Below are 19,836 nucleotides of genomic sequence, written 5' to 3'. Positions count from 1 at the left end.
CTCTCTCTCTCCCTCTCTCTCTCTCCCTCTCTCTCTCTCTCTCTCTGCCCCTCCCCTGCTAGCTCTCTTGTGCTCTCTACCTCAAAGTAAATAAATAATTTTTAAACAAATAAAATAGGATGGGGTTTTTCTTTACAAAATTTTATACTTAGAGAAAAGTTCCAACAGTAATACAAAGAATTCCCATCACCTTTCACTCACATTCCCCATGTTAACATTTTTCTATATTTATTTTATCTTTCTTAATATTTCACTCTTCTTTGTCCATCTATATAGTTCCTAAAAATAAGAAATTCTCTGAATAGCCACAGTAAAATGATCAAAATCAGGGAATTTATTTTGAAAGGGTATTATTCTGTAATCTACAGACTTGGCCCCAATTTCATCAAGCCATTCTAATGTCCTTTATGGCAAAAATACAAGCAAGATTATATATCGCATTTTGGCTGTTAAATCTCTTCACTCTCCTTTGATCACTTTGATCCCTTTGATCCCTTTGATCTGAAACAATATTTGAAGAATATAGGCCCGGTACGTTCTAGAATGCCCCTCAGTTTGGGTCAGTCTGGTATTTCCTCATGATTTGACACAGTTAGGATCTTTGGCACAAATACCATACAGCCATGTTGCTGAGTGCTTGTCAGTGAAGGAAGCACAATGCTCTTAATTAGTCCCACTACTAGCAATAGTAACTTTGAAACTTTTTTTTTAAGTTTATTTATTTAGAGAGAGAGAGCACACGCAGGGGAGGAACAGAGAGAGAAGGAGCGAGAGACAGAATGCCAAGCAGGCTCTGAACTTTCAGCACAGAACCCTACGTGGGGCTTGAACCCATGAACCATGAGATCATGACCTGAGCCAGAGTCAAGAGTCAGACACTCAACTGACTGAGCCACCGAGGCACCCCAATAGTAACTTTGATAATAGTATCTTTCAGGTTGCTCCCCTGTAAAATTACTCTTTTACATTTTGTAATTAATAAAGTATCCCGTGGGGAGCTACTCTGAGATTCTACAAATACCCTGTCACTCTTCAAACTTTTACCCACTAGTAACTACCTTTTGATGGTTCTTGCTTCAATCAGTAGTCGTGATGATAACTGCCAAATGGTGATTTCTCATGCTAGAATTTCTTCTACATTTATTAATTGGTTTTCTACTCACATGACAGTTTTTCCTTCTCTCTCTTCATTTACTTATTACTTACATCAGAGACTCATGAATTCTTACTTTATTCAATAGCAAAACAGTATTTTGATTGCACATCCCAGGTAGGATATGGCATGAGGACAAAAAGAACCACAAAGAAATCGTGAATAGCATATGGTGGTTTTGTTGTTACTGGCAATGTAGGTACTTTTATACACACACCCTAGGGGATAACGCAGATGAGTAATTATGTTAATGTCATTAGGTACCAATGTTACTTGACAAAATCAAAGAAATCGAGTAACAACCCTATTGAAAGAAACCCTATGTAGCAGTATGAATTAATTTATTTTTCTTCTAAAAAATACAGATTTTTTAGCTCTGTCCACTGAAAAGGCAAAGCAGGGATAACCCAGAAGTAATACTATACCTAATACCCATATTGTGAATTTAAATACCATTTCCCACTACACAGAAATGGGGCTACTTGGACAAATGACTGGTTCCAAATCTGGGGCAAGAAATGAATAAGGCAAACCTCAAACATCTAGTGCCTGAAAGCAAGAAAGTTCTCAGACTTCTAGAGTCTTAAAAAAGGGCATAAGAGCTGACTCCTGCTGGCTAAAAATGGGACAATTTGTACATTAATGATTATAATTGATTAAAATGTATAAAATATTAAAATATATAAAAACCTATAAATTCATAACAATACAACAACAAAAAAACCTTCATTGGTCACCTTTGGAAGTTGCCTGGCAACCAACTTGTTATTCTGGAAATCATTCGTAGCAGCTTTATTCATAATATCCCCAAACTAGAAACAGCCCAAATGTCCATCAACAGGAGAATGGACAGACTGTTGTATATTCATACAAGGGTATTCACTCTGCCGTAAAAGAGAGGAACCACTGATCACAGCAAAATGGATAAGTCTCACAAACATGCTTAGTGAAAGAAGCCTTACAGGAAAGAGTCCATAGTATATGGCTTTGTGTATAATACGCAGTTCTAGTACAAGCAAAACAAAGTTGTGAAAATTATTAGAACAGTGGTTTGCACTGGGGACATAGCAGCAGAGATTAAATGGAAAGGTGATGAAGGAGGTTTCTGGGATGATGATAACATCATGATAGAGATATGGGTTACACAGTTCTGTGCAAGGTGTCGAAAATCTCTAATGGTATTCTAAGAGTTGTGCATTTCCCAGCATGTAAATTTTACCTTAAACATCATTTTAAATATTAAACTTGAATGGTATGTGTGCTGAATTTTAGTGAAAACATGGGTTGATGGTTAGAGGAATGAGTAGATACTTGATAAAGCAAATGTTCATTGTAGAATCTATGTGTAAATATCTACAGTAAATATGCTATTTACTATACAGGTCTTTCAATTTTCTCTGTGCTTGATAGTCTTCATAACAAAACATTGGGGAAAACTTCCATTTTGGAACCCCTAATTATGGAGCTAGCCATTATTGGCTGCTAAAATCATTGAAATAAAAGTCAATGGTGAACTTCGTAATGATGGATTGAGGCAGACAACACCCGAATCCAGAGATCAATCCTGTTGCTAAAAGTAGGACCACCAGACATTATGTTCTTCCTGATGTGTTACAAAAAACTGAAGTATTAGTGCAAAAAAACTAAAATTGAATGTGAGTCTAATCAAGCTCCTAGGTCTAACTACCAGTTTACAGAGAACACGGGAACATACTAAAGGACACTATGTAGGTGTTAATTAGCCAAGTCCAGATTCTAGGAGATTCCATGAGGGTATTTACCCAGTATCTTAACGAACCAATGGCATGAACATTTTTTAAAAAGGTTAAGAGGGGGATATGGTGTAGAGTCAGAGGGACTTAAGACCTATAGCCATCAAATGCAATGTATGGACCTTAAAAACCAGGGACGCCCAGGTGCCTCACTCAGTTGAGTGTCTGACTTCAGCTCAGGTCATGATCTCATGGTTTGTGGGTTCGAGCCGTGACTTGAGCTCTGTGCTGACAACTCAGAGCCTGGAGCATGCTTCTGATTCTGTGTCTCCCTCTCTCTCTGCCTCTCTCTCTCAAAAGTAAATTAAGATTAAAAATTTTTTAAAATAAAGGCATGAAATCTGGCTCTACTTACTTAGAGATGAAATGAATAAAGAAAAGCAAGAGGATAGTGGGAGGGCGGACAAAGGAAGAGCCATCAGCATCCCCTAAGGACCAAAAAGAGTGGCTCTGTAGGTAAAGTCAGAAGTTTCAAGAAATATTTTGGGGTGCCTGGGTGGCTCAGTTGGTTAAGCGTCCGACTCGTGATTTCGGCTCAGGTCATGATCTCATGGTTCATGGGATCAGGCCCTCTATCAGGCTTTGCACTGACAGCGCAGAGCCTGCTTTGGGATTCTCTCTCCCTCTCTTTCTGCCCCTCCCCTGCACACATGTACACATGCTCACTCCCTCGCTCTCTCTTTCTCTCTCTCTCCCTGAATAAATAAACAAACATTTAAAAAACATCTCATCAAGAGGTATAAAAAACATTTTTCCTTAGGGGTGCCTGGGTGCATCAGACTCTTGGTTTCAGCTCTGGTCATGAATCTCATGGTTTGTGAGTTCAAGCCCCACATTGGGAGGACACACAGCCTGCTTGGGATTCTCTCTCTGTGCCTTTCCCACTCACACTGTCTCTGTCTCTCTCAAAATAAATAAATAAACTTAAAAAAAAAAAAGACAACAACATTTTCCCTTAAACAAATGTAGACCATCACTCAAAGGAAGAGAATATCGCATGAAAAGGTAGAAAATATGTCTTCCTTACTTGAACACACTTGCTTCCTCAGTAATTCTTAGCATCGTACCCTAATCTTAGAAGCAAATAATCCCTGAAAAACATTGGATACAACAGGTAAGTGTTTGGAGAAATCATCCAGAAGTGAGGATAGAAAAAATAATTTAAGCATCCAAAATATGTCCAGGAGTTTTTAATGTATTATTATATGGTCATGTTATTTGGTTTTGTGTAAATTGAATTGTTAATCTTCAGCTAATCCTTATCTTTGGTTTGTTTTTTGTCTATTTTTCTTTCCAGCCCCACTGTGTTCTCCTTGCCTCAAAGGAAAACTCGGCACCTGTTAAACTTGGGGGCTTTGGGGTAGCTATTCAATTAGGGGAGTCTGGACTTGTAGCTGGAGGTAAGAACACGTTTTTAAAAACTTCCTTCAAAATCTGGTCACTTTCAGGCTGGTGTAAAACTTTCAAACTAAATATTAGCCCATCAGTGTTTCATACCCATTATGCTCCCCCTCCAAAAAAAAAGTGCCATCATATGATTTTGAACCTTTAGAATAGACTGTGCTTTTACTCTTTGTATTCCCACCGCTTGGCAGAGAAGTGAGCCTATACATACAGAGATTAAAACATTGTTGGAATAAGGTGATATATGGGGCAACATGATTTCTAAAGTTGAACTGGCCAGGGGCACCTGGCTGGCTCAGTTAGTAGAGCATGTGACTCCTGATCTTGGGGTCGTGAGTGCAAGTCCCACATTGGACATAGAGCGTACTTAAAAAATAAATTCGAACTGGCCAAGTGAAGTCCATTCTAAAACATGTGGATTAACCACTTTCAGGTTTACATCAAAGGCTAATTAATTAATTTCATACTGTTTTCCTCTTTTTATTTGTGAAAGTGTCCTGCTCAAGCTATCAATCTGTGTATTTGGGAAGAGCAAGCAGATGTGAATGCAGACTGATTTTATTATTAGCCAAAGCAAAACATAATTAGAAAATTCCCATGCCAGAAAAAAATAGAAAGGTTAAAAATAGACATTTTCTGGGGCGCCTGGGTGGCGCAGTCGGTTAAGCCTCCGACTTCAGCCAGGTCACGATCTCGCGGTCCGTGAGTTCGAGCCCCGCGTCAGGCTCTGGGCCGATGGCTCGGAGCCTGGAGCCTGTTTCCGATTCTGTGTCTCCCTCTCTCTCTGCCCCTCCCCCGTTCATGCTCTGTCTCTCTCTGTCCCAAAAATAAAAAATAAAAAATAAAAAATAAAATAAAAAAATAAAAAATAGACATTTTCTCCACTAGTGTACAGAGGTGGATGTTAATTCCAGATTCAAGAATTTGGATTTTTATTTATTCCTTTCAATAGACTTTAGCTCAGAATGCTGCCTTGGTTTTAGTTCTGTCCCTTGGTTTTGCAAATGACGTAGTTCTCCATTCTGTAAATTATCAATTATGTAGTCCGTGCCTTCGATTTGCTGTCTCCTGATACTGCCAGCCTTCACAAAGACGAAAAATATGAAAAAAAAATATCAAAGGAAATTTTTTGAACCTATCATCTTTCATGAACGCTTATATTAAATTCAAATACCTAACAAATAATAAATATCAAAACTTTAATTTGTTACATAGGATATTTCATTTAATTTAAGACACCATTACTAACACATCAAAGCAGTGTTAACAGACCATCTTTTGAAAAATGAGCCAGGAGTCATAGTTGTATTCTTTAAATTGTTATTTCATCACATAGCCCTCTAAAATTAAATTGTGTTTAAGGGAGGACGGCGCCCAGGTGACTCGGTCAGTTAAGTGTCGAACTCTTGATCTCAGTCACGGTTTGTGAGTTCAGGTCCTGCATCTGCCTGGTCACTGACAGTGCAGAGCCTGCTTGGGATTCTCTTTCCCTCTCTCTCCCTCTCCCTCTCCCCCTCTCTCTGTCTGCCCCCTGCTTGCTCTCTCTCTTTCAAAACAAATAAATAAACTTAATAAAAATTATGTTTAGGGGCACCTAAGTGGCTCAGTCGGTTAAGCATCTGACTTTGGCTCAGGTCATGATCTCACGGCTTGGGAGTTCGAGCCCCCCGTTTGGCTCTGTGCTACCAGCTCAGAGCCTGGAGCCTGCTTCAGATTCTGTGCCTCCCCCTCTCTCTGACCCTTCCCCACTCACACTCTGTCCCTCTCTCTCTCTCAAAAAAAAAAATTAAACATTCAAAATAAAATTATGTTTATGGGGCACCCGAGTGTCTCAGTCAGTTAAGCGTCCAACTCTTGATCTCAGCTCAGGTCTTGATCTCAGGGTCATGAGTTCAAGCCTCATGTTGGGCTCCACACTAAGCATGGATCATACTTAAAAAAATAACTAAAAATTTAAAAATAAAATTAAATTATGTTTACATTTTCTTCTAGTTTTACATTCTCTTCCAGCTAATCATTTCCAACAATGTGAAAAATTGCAACAAGTATAGTTTTAAAAACTGATTTTTTTCCCCTAATTCAGAACTTGCTTCTGTGATTAGAAGGAGTGACCTTAGGATCAGATAGGAACACATCATTTAATCGTAGAATCATTGAATCTCAGAATGCCAAGGGCCTTAACTTCTCCAGTCTTGTAACCAATGATTGCCTTCTCTCATAAAATTCCCAGCAAAAGGCTGAGCTCTAGTTTAATTCCTCAGCTGGCAAAGAATTCACTATGATCTGGGCCCATGTTTCCGTTTTTGGAAAGCTTACATACTGAAACATTAATCTTTGCATAGAACAGAAATCCATCTTTCCATCATTTCCACCCAGTGGTGCTACTTCTGACTTGCAGGGCCATGCACACCAATTTTAATCCTTCCACATCACAGCCATTCAGATGGTTAAAGACAGTGATCGTGTGCCCCAAAGTCTGATCCAGATTAACTTGCCTAGGTTAATTTAGCCATTCCTTATATGAGAATCTCCTCACTGGAGCCAAGACTGAGCACAATGACAGGTGCAGTCCAGCAGCACTTGGGGCTGTTGCTTTTGCTGTGGGTCTTACATTTCTATCAGGCTTACCAAATTGCATTAGCTTCTTGGACAGCCACGTAACACTACTGGCTCATATTGATTTTGCAATCAACTGCAACTCCCAAGTTGGTTTTAAACAAATGTTGCTATTAAACTACCTCTCTTAAATCTGGTATTTGTACAGATCATCCCTGTGGAAAGACTACACAATTATAACAAATAAATTCTGATGATTACATACCCACAGTTGATGAGATGAAATGAAATGACACAAAGTCCTTTTTATATGTTCTATACGGGCCACATATAATGACTTTGTTTCTCTTTATCTGGGGTATCCTATTAGTATTCAAAGCATCAGCTTCGTATTTTACTGTGCATCTTTATTGAAGGGGAAAAACAGACTCATTACACTTACCTAGACATTTTCTACATGTTAATCTACTTTCTTAAAGTCCATGAACTTTTCCCCTAAATTGTATATATTTTTTTCTTAATGCTTATTTATATTTGAGAGAGACAGAAAGACTGAGTGTTAGTGGGGGAGGGGCAGAGAGCGAGGGAGACACAGAATCTGAAGCAGGCTCCAGGCTCTCAGCTGTCAGCACAGAGCCCGATGCAGGGCTCGAACCCACGAACTTCAAGATCATGACCTGTGCCGAAGTTGGATGCTTAACCTACTGAGCCACCCAGGCGCCCCTAAATTGTACATTTTTAAAGCTGATTTTGAACCTATGGTGTGTCAGTTTACAAAATTTATTTTTCTCGGTGATTCTAGAATTAAAATCTTTCTGATGGTCAAAATGTCATTTCTTAGCATACCTATCCTTCCAGTCTTGAAATAACTACTTCACGCATTATAGTGTCTTTAAATATAACATATGTAGACAAAAGATACCCTCTTGTAGAAAGCTTTCTTACTGTTTAAGGTGTTTTTGAAACTATGCTACTGTTAGCTTGTTTGCTAATACTTAACAGCTATTTCCCTGTCAGTTGGAATCTTTGATTACTCAGTCCTCCAAATAGAAAAGAATTCTCTCCTTTATATATTCCATAGAGTAGAAACCACTTACATGTATTCACATTTAACCTGTCTGAAATCCTGCTATTTGGAAAACTTACTTATCCAGAAGATAACTAGGAACCTACAGAGCAATTATTTTTGCAGCAAGACGTTTCTTGACCTTAATACCTATTCATAGTCTTCTCAAATGGGCTTCTGAGGACACACTGTCTGAAACTGCATGCTGCCATTTTTCATAGTTTTATGGATTCATGTTCCTTCATGCTTTGCACCTGCTACTCCCTGTGATTGGAATACCTTTTGTCATTTTCAGTATCTACTTAACTCTTACTGCTCCTGAAGGCTGAGAGGCTGAGCTGACAATCATCTCCTCTTAAAAAGCAGGCTGATCTTCACCATCCCAAGTTAGGCAACCCTATTCCTTCTCTTCCATTCCACCGTAACTATCTGGGCTACATACCTCCAGGTCATATTTGATGCAGGGATTCATAATCACATCAAAGACTGAGATTTGTGAGGACAAGGGGGATCATAGTTTATCCCTCTGGATGTCCACAGCACCTCCCACTGTGTCTAGGACCTAGCAGGCACTTGGGAAATTGTTAGGAAATAAATGAAAATCTGGTTGCTAATCAGTTTCTGGTTAATAGCAGATTTTATGCAACAGATTAGGAGAAGACAAGGCTGGAGTAAGCACAGTAAGAGAAAAGAAATGAAAGCCTGACAGAAAAAGTATATTGAGCAGATACCAAAGGGTAGAAAGCACAGCCCCCATTTAATACTGAAGAACTTGGCCCTTGCATACCCATGAAGTTCCTGAGGGCATTTTCTGTTCTACAGCATACTTCTTTCATTGATACCCGCAGGACAATTCTGAGTCCTCAAGAAATGGTTAAATTATGTGCATCATCTTGTGTAAAGAAGTCCAAAAATTGTAGAAAGACAACCATCCAAAATTATTAAAGTAAAAATGGTTTGAGTGTGTAAAGATTCAAGTCCTAAAGTATTGAATAGGTAGCTATTCAGAACAACTCCTTATCCTGAGCTTCCAGGTAATGAGGTTTTATTATATTATCCCCAAATCTGACCTTTAAATATTTAAATGTATATCTGAACTTTGTCAAATACAGTGACGTGTAATTTGGTTTGGTAATTGACCGCAAAATTCTAAGAACAGGAAGTCAAAATCATAAAAATCAAGTGACCACAAAGAAGGAAAAGTCAAGTGATCACAAGCAAGGAGTCCGGGAAGGTTGGTGTGTGTTAAGGGTGAACTCTAGTCCTTTCACCTACCGATCGGCAAAAGATACTGTAAAAAACTCATTCCTATATATTCTTTCCCCCATCATCTGTGAGCAAATTCTGGAACCAAAAGACATGTATGTTCCTCAAGAATGAGCGGGGACACCTGGCATGGCTCAATCAGTTAAACATCCAACTTCAGACCAGGTCATGCTCTCATGGTTCGCAAGTTTGAGCCCTGCATCAGTCATGGGTCAGTGGGGAGCCTGCTTGGGATTCTCTCTCTCTCTCTGCCCCCTCCCCATCAAAATTAAATAAATAAACTTTTTTTAAAAAAATGAATGAACATTAAGGGTGCCTGGGTGGCTCAGTCGCTTAAGCGTCTGACTCTTGATTTCAGCTCAGGTCATGATCTCATGGTTCGTAGGATCGAGTCCCACATCAGGCTCTGTGCTGAAAGAGTGGAGCCTGCTTGGGATCCTCTCTCCCTCTGTCTCTCTTTCTCTTTCTCTCTCTCTCTCTCTCTCTCTCTCAAAATAAATTTAAAAACATTAAAACAGGGGCACCTGGGTGGCTCAGTTGGTTAACCATCTGACTTGGGCTCAGGTCATGATCTCACAGTTTGTGGGTTCGAGCCCGCATCGGGCTCTGTGCTGACAGCTCAGAGCCTGGAGCCTGCTTCAGATTCTGTGTCTCCTTCTCTCTCTGCCCCTCCCTCAACTTGTGCTCTCTCTCGCTTGCTCGCTCTCTCTCTCTCTCTCTCTCAAAATAAATTTAAAAACATTAAAACAGGGGCACCTGGGTGGCTCAGTCGGTTAACCATCTGACTTGGGCTCAGGTCATGATCTCACGGTTTGTGGGTTCAAGCCCACATCGGGCTCTGTGCTGACAGCTCAGAGCCTGGAGCCTGCTTCAGATTCTGTGTGTGTGTCTCTCTCTCTCTGCCCCCCCTTGCTTGTGCTCTGTCTCCCTTTCTGTGTCTCAAAAATAAATAAACATTAAAAAAACATATTAAAAAGAATAAATGCTAATTTTCCAGACTGGGGTAGTCTTTCATCCAGGTAAACAGAGTGGATCTCCTTTTTGAGTTGCTCAGGCCTTTCTCATGTAGGAAGTGGTGTAGGAGTCAAGTCAAGTTTCAAAACCTCATCCCAGCTGTAAGAAGGTGCTTGACTGGGGCCATGGTGCCGGTACCCTGACTGGTACCTTGATCTCTTGCCCTGCTTTGCCCAGCTCCTGCCATCAGAACAAGGCGAACTGTCCAGCATGTTCATGAAGTAGGAGGCTTAGCTCTCGTTCTTTCAGCTTCTCGGTGTTACCAGAGGAAGCAAAATGAGGCAATATGGAATAAAAATCTTCCCTTCCAACTAGTATAGTTTCCACTGGTCTACTGCACATTTTAAGTGAGAATATTTTCATTCTCTGAACCCCGAAGTTAACCTCTTCCATTATGTGGGAAGAAGGGGAACCATAATGACCCACAGCAAAGGTCTTTTTTTTATTATTATTTCTTTAAACCACAGTTCTCAGCTCTAGATAAAGTGTCACGCGGTGTTGAAACTAAAAAATTATCTTGGACTCAATATGATAAGAGAGAAGGGGCAGGGAAAGGAGGAAGGAAAGAAGGCGAAAGCCGGGCCTGCATGCAAGAAGAGTTGCCAAGGCTGGTGGGCACTTCCCCTGCCACAGTAATTTCCCTACAGGGCACAGCTTTTCATTCTGCAGTAGAAGAAAAGACTCATGTAGGAATACTGAGTTAAAAGATGATTACTAGTGTACAAGTAACTGCTATCAGATTCCTTCCTAAAAGCTAGTTTTGATGGGGGTTGGAGAGAAAACTCTTTAAAGAAGATGGAGGCCATGTAGGGCTCCATTCCACGAACCGTGTGATCATGACCTGAGCCGAAATCAAGAATAGGTCACTTAACCAACTGAGCCACCCAGGTGCCCCTGAGCATGTGGCTCTTGATCTTGGGGTTGTGATTTCAAGTCCCACGCTAGGTGTAGAGATTACTTAAAAATAAAATCTTTTTTTAAAAAACAAAAAAAAAGGGCACCTGGGTGGCTCAGTTGGTTAAGCGTCCGACTTCGGCTCAGGTCATGATCTGACCCACAGTTCGTGGGTTCGAGCCCTGTGCCAGGCTCTGTGCTGACAGCTTGGAGCCTGGAGCCTGCTGCCTGCTTTGGAGTCTGTGTCTGTCTGTCTGTCTGACACACTCTCTCTCTCCCTCCCTCCCTCCCTCCCTCCCTCCCCCCCCCCCTCTCTCTCTCTCTCTCTCTGTCCATCCCTCTCAAAAAAGCATCCAAAAAAAATTTAATAAAAGTAAAAAAAATAAACAACAACAAAAAAGACAAAGTACCTGTCCTGGGCTCGTATTTTCAAGAGGTGATTAAATAATGATTTTCCTTCTGCCTTTTTTGCCCCTTGATTTTATGGAGGTGGAGGTGGTAAGAGAATATTTATATTGTTAAAACTTTTCCTTGAAACTGTTATTGCTCTATTTTCAGTTAAAGCCCGTTTTATGTAAACATTCTTCCTTGTTGTTGTTTGAAATGTAGGACGCGTTGGAACACCTCATTTTATGGCCCCAGAAGTTGTCAAAAGAGAGCCTTATGGAAAACCTGTAGATGTCTGGGGTTGTGGCGTGATCCTTTTTATCCTGCTAAGTGGTTGCTTGCCTTTTTATGGAACCAAGGAAAGATTGTTTGAAGGCATTATTAAAGGAAAATATAAGGTAATATATTATGAATGTTTTATTTTTGTATTGAAATTAAATTATTCCGGAAAATGTGAAGTTGCTATCTGCCTTTGGACTTCCTGATTGTCACGTAGTTACCCAGTCAGAGAAAAGTTCTTTGCTGACATTGATCCACTTGCCTTGTCAGATAATATAGGCCTCAAGTAAATTTCTGAATCACTATCAGCTGCACTGTTGTCTAGGCAGAAGGGAGGAGGAGACTGGCTTCAAAACAACCACAGCCTTGCCCCTCCATTCCCCTCTCCTTGGTGCTGCACCTGAAGTCTATCCCACATGTTTGGAACCCAACCCCATGTTTAGGCTAGAAAACAGGAACCTTAGTCCTCTTTGATACAGAATCCTGTATGTGCAAATCAACAGTTTAGGAGTCTTGGGCCCTCAGATTCAGAAAACCAATGCTTTTCTCACAAATCCATTCTAGCAAAACCGCCCATTTAGCTAGGTCAGAGAAATTGTTTGGTTAGTGCCCTACTTATTTCAAATAAAATTCTAGTTCGGGGAAAGAATTTGGAATGACCCTTGGAATTTGCTGTGATAGAATTTGACCTTTTTATTTTACCTCAGGTGAGATGTTTGTGACACACGTGAGCCCAGATTTCAAAAGTACCCATTCTTCCTGGGGTGACCAGACCGCCTATTCAGGCTAATCTTAGAAAATAAACTTCTTTGGCCCTTCTTTCCATAATTTGGGGAAAGGGCTTCATTTTTAAAGCTTTTTGCTCAATTTTTAGTGAAAGTGGAAATTTCATCCCAGTGAGTTAGCAATTCTATATTTTATATTTCATATGAGCCTTTATTTGTTTTGCTTTACCACACATCTTGTTCCACGTTATGTAGTCAAGTAGCACTGCTGAAACCCTTGTCATTTACATCCCAGGATAAACCAAAATGCCACTATCACAGCTGCATCTCACAACATAATTTAGAGCCATTTTGGTGGGACTTAAACATTCATGTTCTTCTTAGACTCCTGTGGATTAGAAACCACATACATTGTTCCCAGTCTTGTGAATAACGTGTTATTACTTGCATTATTAAAAAATTAAAAAAATTCATCACTGACATTGTGAGTGGCTATAGCAAAAAGAGCTAAGGAACACTTGAAAATTCATAAGCTAAAGGTTGGTCTCGCTGTCCCAGCTCTTCCATCCATTTGCCCTCTACCATCATGTGTGGCTGACAGAGTTAGATGCTGTGTATGGGAAACATGGGGGAGTGTGTGTCTGGATACCAGATCAGGGCGGCTTATGTTGGGGTTCTTTTTCCGCCCCATACTACTGAAACCTGTACTTTCTATTCAACAGAAGCACTGTTTCATTTTCAGCCATGCCTGGTAACATAAGACCAAACACACGGGTTTGTGTAGTGCCAGACTCCAAAACTGTGAGACCTGTTTTCTTTTCATTGCCTCAGTAATGTTAGAGTTTTATAAAGGACTTCCAGGAAACGGGGGACAAAAGAAATGAAAGGCAAAGTAGCTTCAGAGTGGCAGCCTTGTCCTTTTTTTCTTTTTTTAATATTTTACTTTTGAGAGAGCATGCCCGCAAGCGGTGGCGGGGGGGGGGGGGGGGGGGGGGGGGCAGAGGATTCGAAGTGGGCTCTGTGCTGACAGCAGCGAGCCCACAGCCTTGTCCTTTTAAACCGTAAGTGAAGCCTGTAGAGGTGCAAATGAGTTATGCTTTTAATTTTTAGCCTTGCAGGTTTGCCTCTTGTCTTATTTGGATTAAGGTCTATGCCAAAACTCCGTTAACAGAGAAAGATGTTTTAAGTATAGGTTTTGTTCTGCTTCTCTTAGAGTCAGTTGGCCACTGGGGAATAAAATCAATCCTTCCAAGGTAACTAAATGTCTCAGGAAACTGCTTGTAAGTAATCATCCTCCTCCAATCCCTGGAAATTGTGAGTGGCTGTCAGGAATGCATGGCCCTGGCTTTCTCATTGAATTTTGCCAAGTGAAACCACAGGTACTTAACATATGAAAATAAACACAATTAGCAATGCATCAGCATCATAATACTAATACTAGAAGTAATGATAGCTAACTCACACATAGCACTTAGTATGTGCCTGGAACTGTTGCTAAGCACTCATATTTAACTCATTTTATCCTCACAGTGACTTATGACGTAGATACCGTATAATAAAATCTCCCACCTGCCTTTTGGAGTTATAAGCATTTGCTAATAATAGAATTCTTCCTTTGTGCTAGTTTAGTTGCTAACTTCCTGGTTTCCAAGGCAATGTGCTTCATTCCAGCAGCTTCTGGTATTTGATTTCCTCTATTTTTAAAGCACTGAATAGTTTTTTTGTTTCTTTGTAAGAAATGTGGGCTCTTCACACAGGCCAAAACTTAAATTATTTTAAAACCTCCATTCTTAGTACTATAGTAAGTCAGATGGGCGTGACAGCTATATCATAGTTTCTGTACCTGGAGGTTTGAAGCTTTGATGTTAATAACTTATTTACTCTTTTACTTGGCTAACCTCACCTCTCACTTATATTCATGCCTTTTTTTTTTTTAAATACAAAAGCCCCACATTTTCAGCAGCTTTGTTTGAAGTAGAGATCCATCTCTACCATCAATGATAAAGCTGGTGGGCCTTTCATATGTATATATGTATATGTATGTATACACACACACACACACACACATACATACTGTGCTGTGATTCTGTCAGCATTTATTTTTACATTTTTTTATTGAAAATTTCAAACAAAAGTAGTAGTGATAAGAGTACAGTGAACCCCCAGCTTCACCACTTAGCAACATATAGCCAATCTGGTTTGATCTGTATTCCACATACTAGCCGATTATTTTGAAGCAAACCTCAAAAAGAGTTTCATCACCCTGGTGGTTCTTAACAGAAGAACTATGAACAAAATCCTTGATCTATAGGGGTGTTTTTCAAGAAAATTTTGATGGCCTCTTTTAAAAACTGTTACAGTTTATAAACTGCTACTGGCCTTAAGCGATTTTAGTTGAACTTTTCTCATTTGCTAGCTTACTTGATCTTTTAAGGTAGATATCTGAGAATACCACTTAACTGGGATATATGCTAACATTTAATTTCAATTAACTTTTTTCTAAAAGACAAAAATATGTTTCCCAAAGTATGAAAAGATGCAGTGTGTCACTGTCTATCATCATGGGTAGCCAGTCGGTACGTCCACAGCTGGTCGAGGCATCCATGGCTTTAGTTTTCAAATAAGCGAGACTGTTCTATAGCCCTGTTTTGTTCCCCTTATAAACTCAACCTCCCAGATTAATTTCAGCTACTCTTCTCAGCCACAGAAAGAGGGAAACCCTGGATTGGACTCCTTCAGAAACAGGATGGGGGAGCATCTACTTCTCAACCTCTACTCACTTGAGAAATCTTACTGCCAGTTGCAGATAACTTCTCAACCCCTTTCCCTGAGGATAAATCATTCCAACCTTAAAGAGCACATCTGCTCCAGGATGGGGAAGAGGGAACAAGGCTAAGCCTCATGCAATCACCTACATTATTTCAAACTGACCAATTGATGACAATTTCAGTAGGATGGCAACAGTAAGGCAGTCACTTTAGTTAAGAGATCTGACAAGCAGAAGTGACTCTTGTTGGAATTCTGCCTGTGAGAAAAAGAACAAGGAACATCTTTCACTCCCCGTCCACCAGTACGGAACCTCCTAGTAGCCAGAGCGAATTTCAGTGTCTAATGCTAACCCTTGGCCACACTGTAGTGATTCCTGTGAACTGTGATGCAAGTCGTGATTTCGTTTGGCTTTAAATTGTTAGGGACTTTATTCTCCATCTTTCTCCCTTAGAAGGTGACCTAGGTCTCCTCTCATTCAACCCATGGTATTGCTAGCTCCTGGCACCAGGCATCTTATGCAAACTCACCCGGCCAGTTGGCTTCTTGATACTAAATAAGGAATGAGGCCCCACTGGCCTCTCCCCACCTGTCCCCACTTACCTTCCCAGCAGCAAGCCCTAAGTGTCCCTTCCCTTTTTCTTCTTCCTGGTCTCGGAAATACTCTTTTTCCCCTGGAGCCACCTTGCTCTTTTCCTCACAGATCCACTTTCTCACAAGCCTTGTATCCTTTGATCAACTCATAGTTTTTATCCATTTGTTTGACTTTAGTCAATTGACCTTGTGGCTGAGTTGTCTCATCTTTCTACAAGAGGAGCAAAAGTAACTTCACTGAAGACAGTATACAAGTGAATGGGTTATTCTCTAGGGCCGATGGTAGCAGTATATGTTTTCTAAAATACTGAAATTGATATACAGTGACCAAAATATCCTAGTAGGAACTTTGCATAACTTCACAATTACTGTGGATTCCAGTTTTTCAAGAGAGAAGGTTTTAAAAATTTCTTTGAAATTTTTAACCTAAAAATTTTATTTTAATCCTTTCTAGATCAAAGTATCTAGTCTCTTCAGCTAAGGTAGAAACTGAAGTTGTGAGCATTCTATTCTTCAACTATTAAAAATATTATAACTTCTGTGACATCAAGAACATATGTAAGGGATGCTTATTGATACGAAACCTCATATACGTAGCAACAGCCACCAAAGACTTGCCTTTGTCCTCTTCCTTAGAAAGCAAACCTATAGAATCAGATTTCTGTTCTTTGAGAATTGTATTCACATTGAAACAGTGTAGGAATGTTACATCAATGGTGAATGTTAACTTCTCCCTGGGCAGTAACTATGCAATTTTCCTTTCCTTCTCTTCAGATGAATCCAAGGCAGTGGAGCCATATCTCTGAAAGTGCCAAAGACCTAGTCCGTCGCATGCTGATGCTGGATCCAGCTGAAAGGATCACCGTTTATGAAGCACTGAATCACCCATGGCTTAAGGTACCTGAGCCCATAGGTGGCCATCTACACTTTGTCTGAACCCTTCCAGCAAGAGGAGTATATTGCTCCTCAGGGCAACTCTTCACATCTTTTTTCTGAGTCCTTTTTTTTTTTATTCTTTGACTTTTATTCATCTTGTTTGCTGTTCCTGCACAACCTCTGTAAATATCTGACTAGAGGAATATACCATTCTAGTGACATTACGCTATCAGCGGGATTAGAAGCACATTTAGGCAGAATGTACCAGGGAGGAAGGCCTGTTGGTTGTCCACCAACACAGGTTCCAAAGATGTGCAGCACGAACAAGTGAAGTAGTACTGTGTTTGTGACCAAAAGTTACAATCTTGGGTGTAACCATATGGTTCGTAACATTACTTTTACTTCAAGAGATACTAGATATGGATTGACTGTTTTCGGAAAATACTAGCTTTTAAAATTTTATTTATTTATTTATTTTGAGAGAGAGAATCCTAAGCAGACTCCCCACGGTCAACGCAGAGCCTGATGCAGGGTTCGATCTCAGGAACAGTGAGATCATGACCTGAGTCAGACGCTTCGCCAACCAAGCCACCCAGGCGCCCCGGAAAAAGCTCGATTTTTTTTCAATTCTTTCTCTATCCTATCTCACAGATGCATATTAAGGAAACTGGTAACTTGGGACTTCGACGCAAAGCACTATTTAATTAAGACATTATATGGTTCGGTAATTCCAGGAAGTTCTCACCGTACAGGTGAGAAAACAAAGGCTCAGAGAGGTTGAGAATCTTGCCCCAAGTCACAGAAGTTGTCAGTGGTTGGACCAGGATTTTAACTGAGCCTACCAAACCATGCTTTACTTTGCGTGCAAGGTCCTCTCTTTTTCACTTACTCAAGGACATCACTCCAGCAATATCCCCTTTCCTGCATCATTGCTTTTCTGTCTCTGTTGAACCTAATATGCTACAGTCTATTTTTATTACACACATACACACACGCACACCTTCCGACCCTACAACCATCTCCAGCTTCCACTACCACACTTGTCAAGTCAGTAATGACCTTCACATTGCTAAAGTCAAATCTCAGGCCTTCTCCCTTTTGGCGTCTCAGTACCATTTGACACCCATCCTGAAATGCTGTCTGTCTTCCCTTGGCCTCAGGCCTCCTAGCTCTCCTGGTTTCCCTTCTCCCTTTCTGGCTGTGCCTTCTCAGATCATGCTGATTCCTCCTCATCTCCCCACATGCACCTCTTCACATTAGGGTGCCGCAGGCCTCCATCCTTGCTCCTCTTTTTCTCTGTCTCCACTCAGGCCCTTGGAGACCTCATCTGGTTTAATGGCCTTTAAATGGCCTTTAAATGCCCTTTGTACCCTGGTGAATCCAGAATTCATACCTTGAAACCATGCCTCTCGCTGGAGGGATTCTTTCTTAATCCAGTGTACACTCTCGCTTCCTGACACCTTACTTCACCCCCTACTGCTCTCCTCTTACTCTGTTCCCTGCATATTGGCCTCACTGTGGTTCCTCAGGCAGCAGGCACATCCTGGCTTCAGTGCCTCTATGTTAGTTGTGTTCTTTCCGTGGAACGTTCTGCCCCAGACATAGTCATGGTTTCTTCCTTTACCACCTTCAAGTCTTGGCTTAGCTATCAGCTTCTTAGTAAGATCTTTCCCGTTCACTCAATCTAAAATTACGGAGAAGAACGCCCCCTGCCGCCAGTATTCCCTGTCCCCTCCTTCCCTGCCTTAGTGTTCCCCATAGCATTTGTCACCATAAGACACACCTATATTTTGTTTGTAGTCTATTTACCCCCTATAAACTACAAGCTGCAGCAGAGTGGGAATTTGGAGTTGTTAGTTCACTTCTGTCCAGCATTCTACTAAGTGTCTGGCATTTCTAAGTGCTCAATAAATATTAGTTAGGATTTAATGAATGAACGAAGGAATGTTCATTATATGATACCATGCTACTTCTCCAGAGAGAAGCAATAAGATATTAAAGTGTAGATTAATGATGGATCTTAGTGGCAACGACACGGAATGATGATATTAGAAAACAATTTTGAGATTCCAGTGGATCTTGAGTCTCCTTAAGAATATTATCAAATCCACATTCAACCCTCTGATATGCAGTTCTAGTTATTCTTGACTTGAAACATTCAGTTCTGGTTATCCCTGATTTCCCCCAGAAGAGAGTAGGTAAACAGTTTTTAGATACATTCTTAGTATTTTTCCCCCCAGAAATGACCAGTTTGGTGGGGGGGAGGAGGACTCCTGTTTCTCCTTTACCTTTCTCAGTTTCTCCATAATGGGGATCATTTGTTCACTAGAAGCTAGTTTAAATGCCAAAGAACAATGAAAATGGTAGCCATATGAGTCATTTTTAAGATCCTTTAGAAAAGTTAGCTTTCATTATCATACTTACCTTGACTACTAACATTTATTTTTGGAAACCCTCATCCCTGCAGTGAATATACTTCTTGTTCTAAATAATCTGAATACGTAGTAGATTTCCGGCACCAGAGAGACAATAGACACAAAAATGTCAGTAACTTAAATGAAAAAGTTCCAAAAGGCGGTTTGAGCTCAGAATCATGTGCCATGTCTGAACTAGTTTACCTTGACGCCTTATGTTTTATCTGAAGATGGAATAATTCCATGAGAATGTTATCTGGCTGATGTGTACAGGCTTCTTATATTTAAATATATGTCCATGTATACTTGCAAATCATTACTGTGGATGTAATTCGTGTTGATTTAGTAAAACACTAAATTTAAACTATAGTTCATGTTATGAAAAACTCCTGTGTAACTGCAAATTGAAGAAATAAGATGATGAAAATACTTATAATGAAGAGTGCCCAAAGTCATAATACCATGACTTTGTGTCAAAAAAAAAAAAAAAAAGATTTCTTTGGTAAAACCACAAGAAGAAAATGTCCTATTCAATCATTTCATATAAAAAAAGACTTTGAGGAAATAGTCTAAGTAATATACAAATATCTTAATGATTGTTAAAATATAGTATGTTTAATGCCTTTATCTAAATTAGTGATGTTTGCTATGAATATTCATTCCAGCAAAA

The 19,836-nt window shown here is 40.1% G+C and overlaps 1 protein-coding gene across 8 annotated transcripts in view; it reads left to right on the top strand.

Annotated features, from left to right (window-relative positions):
- Positions 1 to 19,836, top strand: part of CASK (calcium/calmodulin dependent serine protein kinase) — a 353,026-nt gene that overhangs the window by 211,094 nt on the left and 122,096 nt on the right. For all 8 annotated transcript variants that reach the window (XM_049643727.1, XM_049643725.1, XM_049643728.1 and 5 more), the window contains exons 6-8: positions 4,223 to 4,325; positions 11,735 to 11,910; positions 16,651 to 16,773. In XM_049643727.1, coding sequence (XP_049499684.1) covers positions 4,223 to 4,325; positions 11,735 to 11,910; positions 16,651 to 16,773 — 402 coding nt within the window. The remainder of the gene's footprint in view (positions 1 to 4,222; positions 4,326 to 11,734; positions 11,911 to 16,650; positions 16,774 to 19,836) is intronic.

The sequence above is a fragment of the Panthera uncia genome, chromosome X, assembly GCF_023721935.1.
Source record: "Panthera uncia isolate 11264 chromosome X, Puncia_PCG_1.0, whole genome shotgun sequence".
NCBI lineage: Eukaryota > Metazoa > Chordata > Mammalia > Carnivora > Felidae > Panthera > Panthera uncia.
Note: the sequence above shows the minus strand (reverse complement) of the source record. Positions and strands in the feature narration are given on the sequence as shown.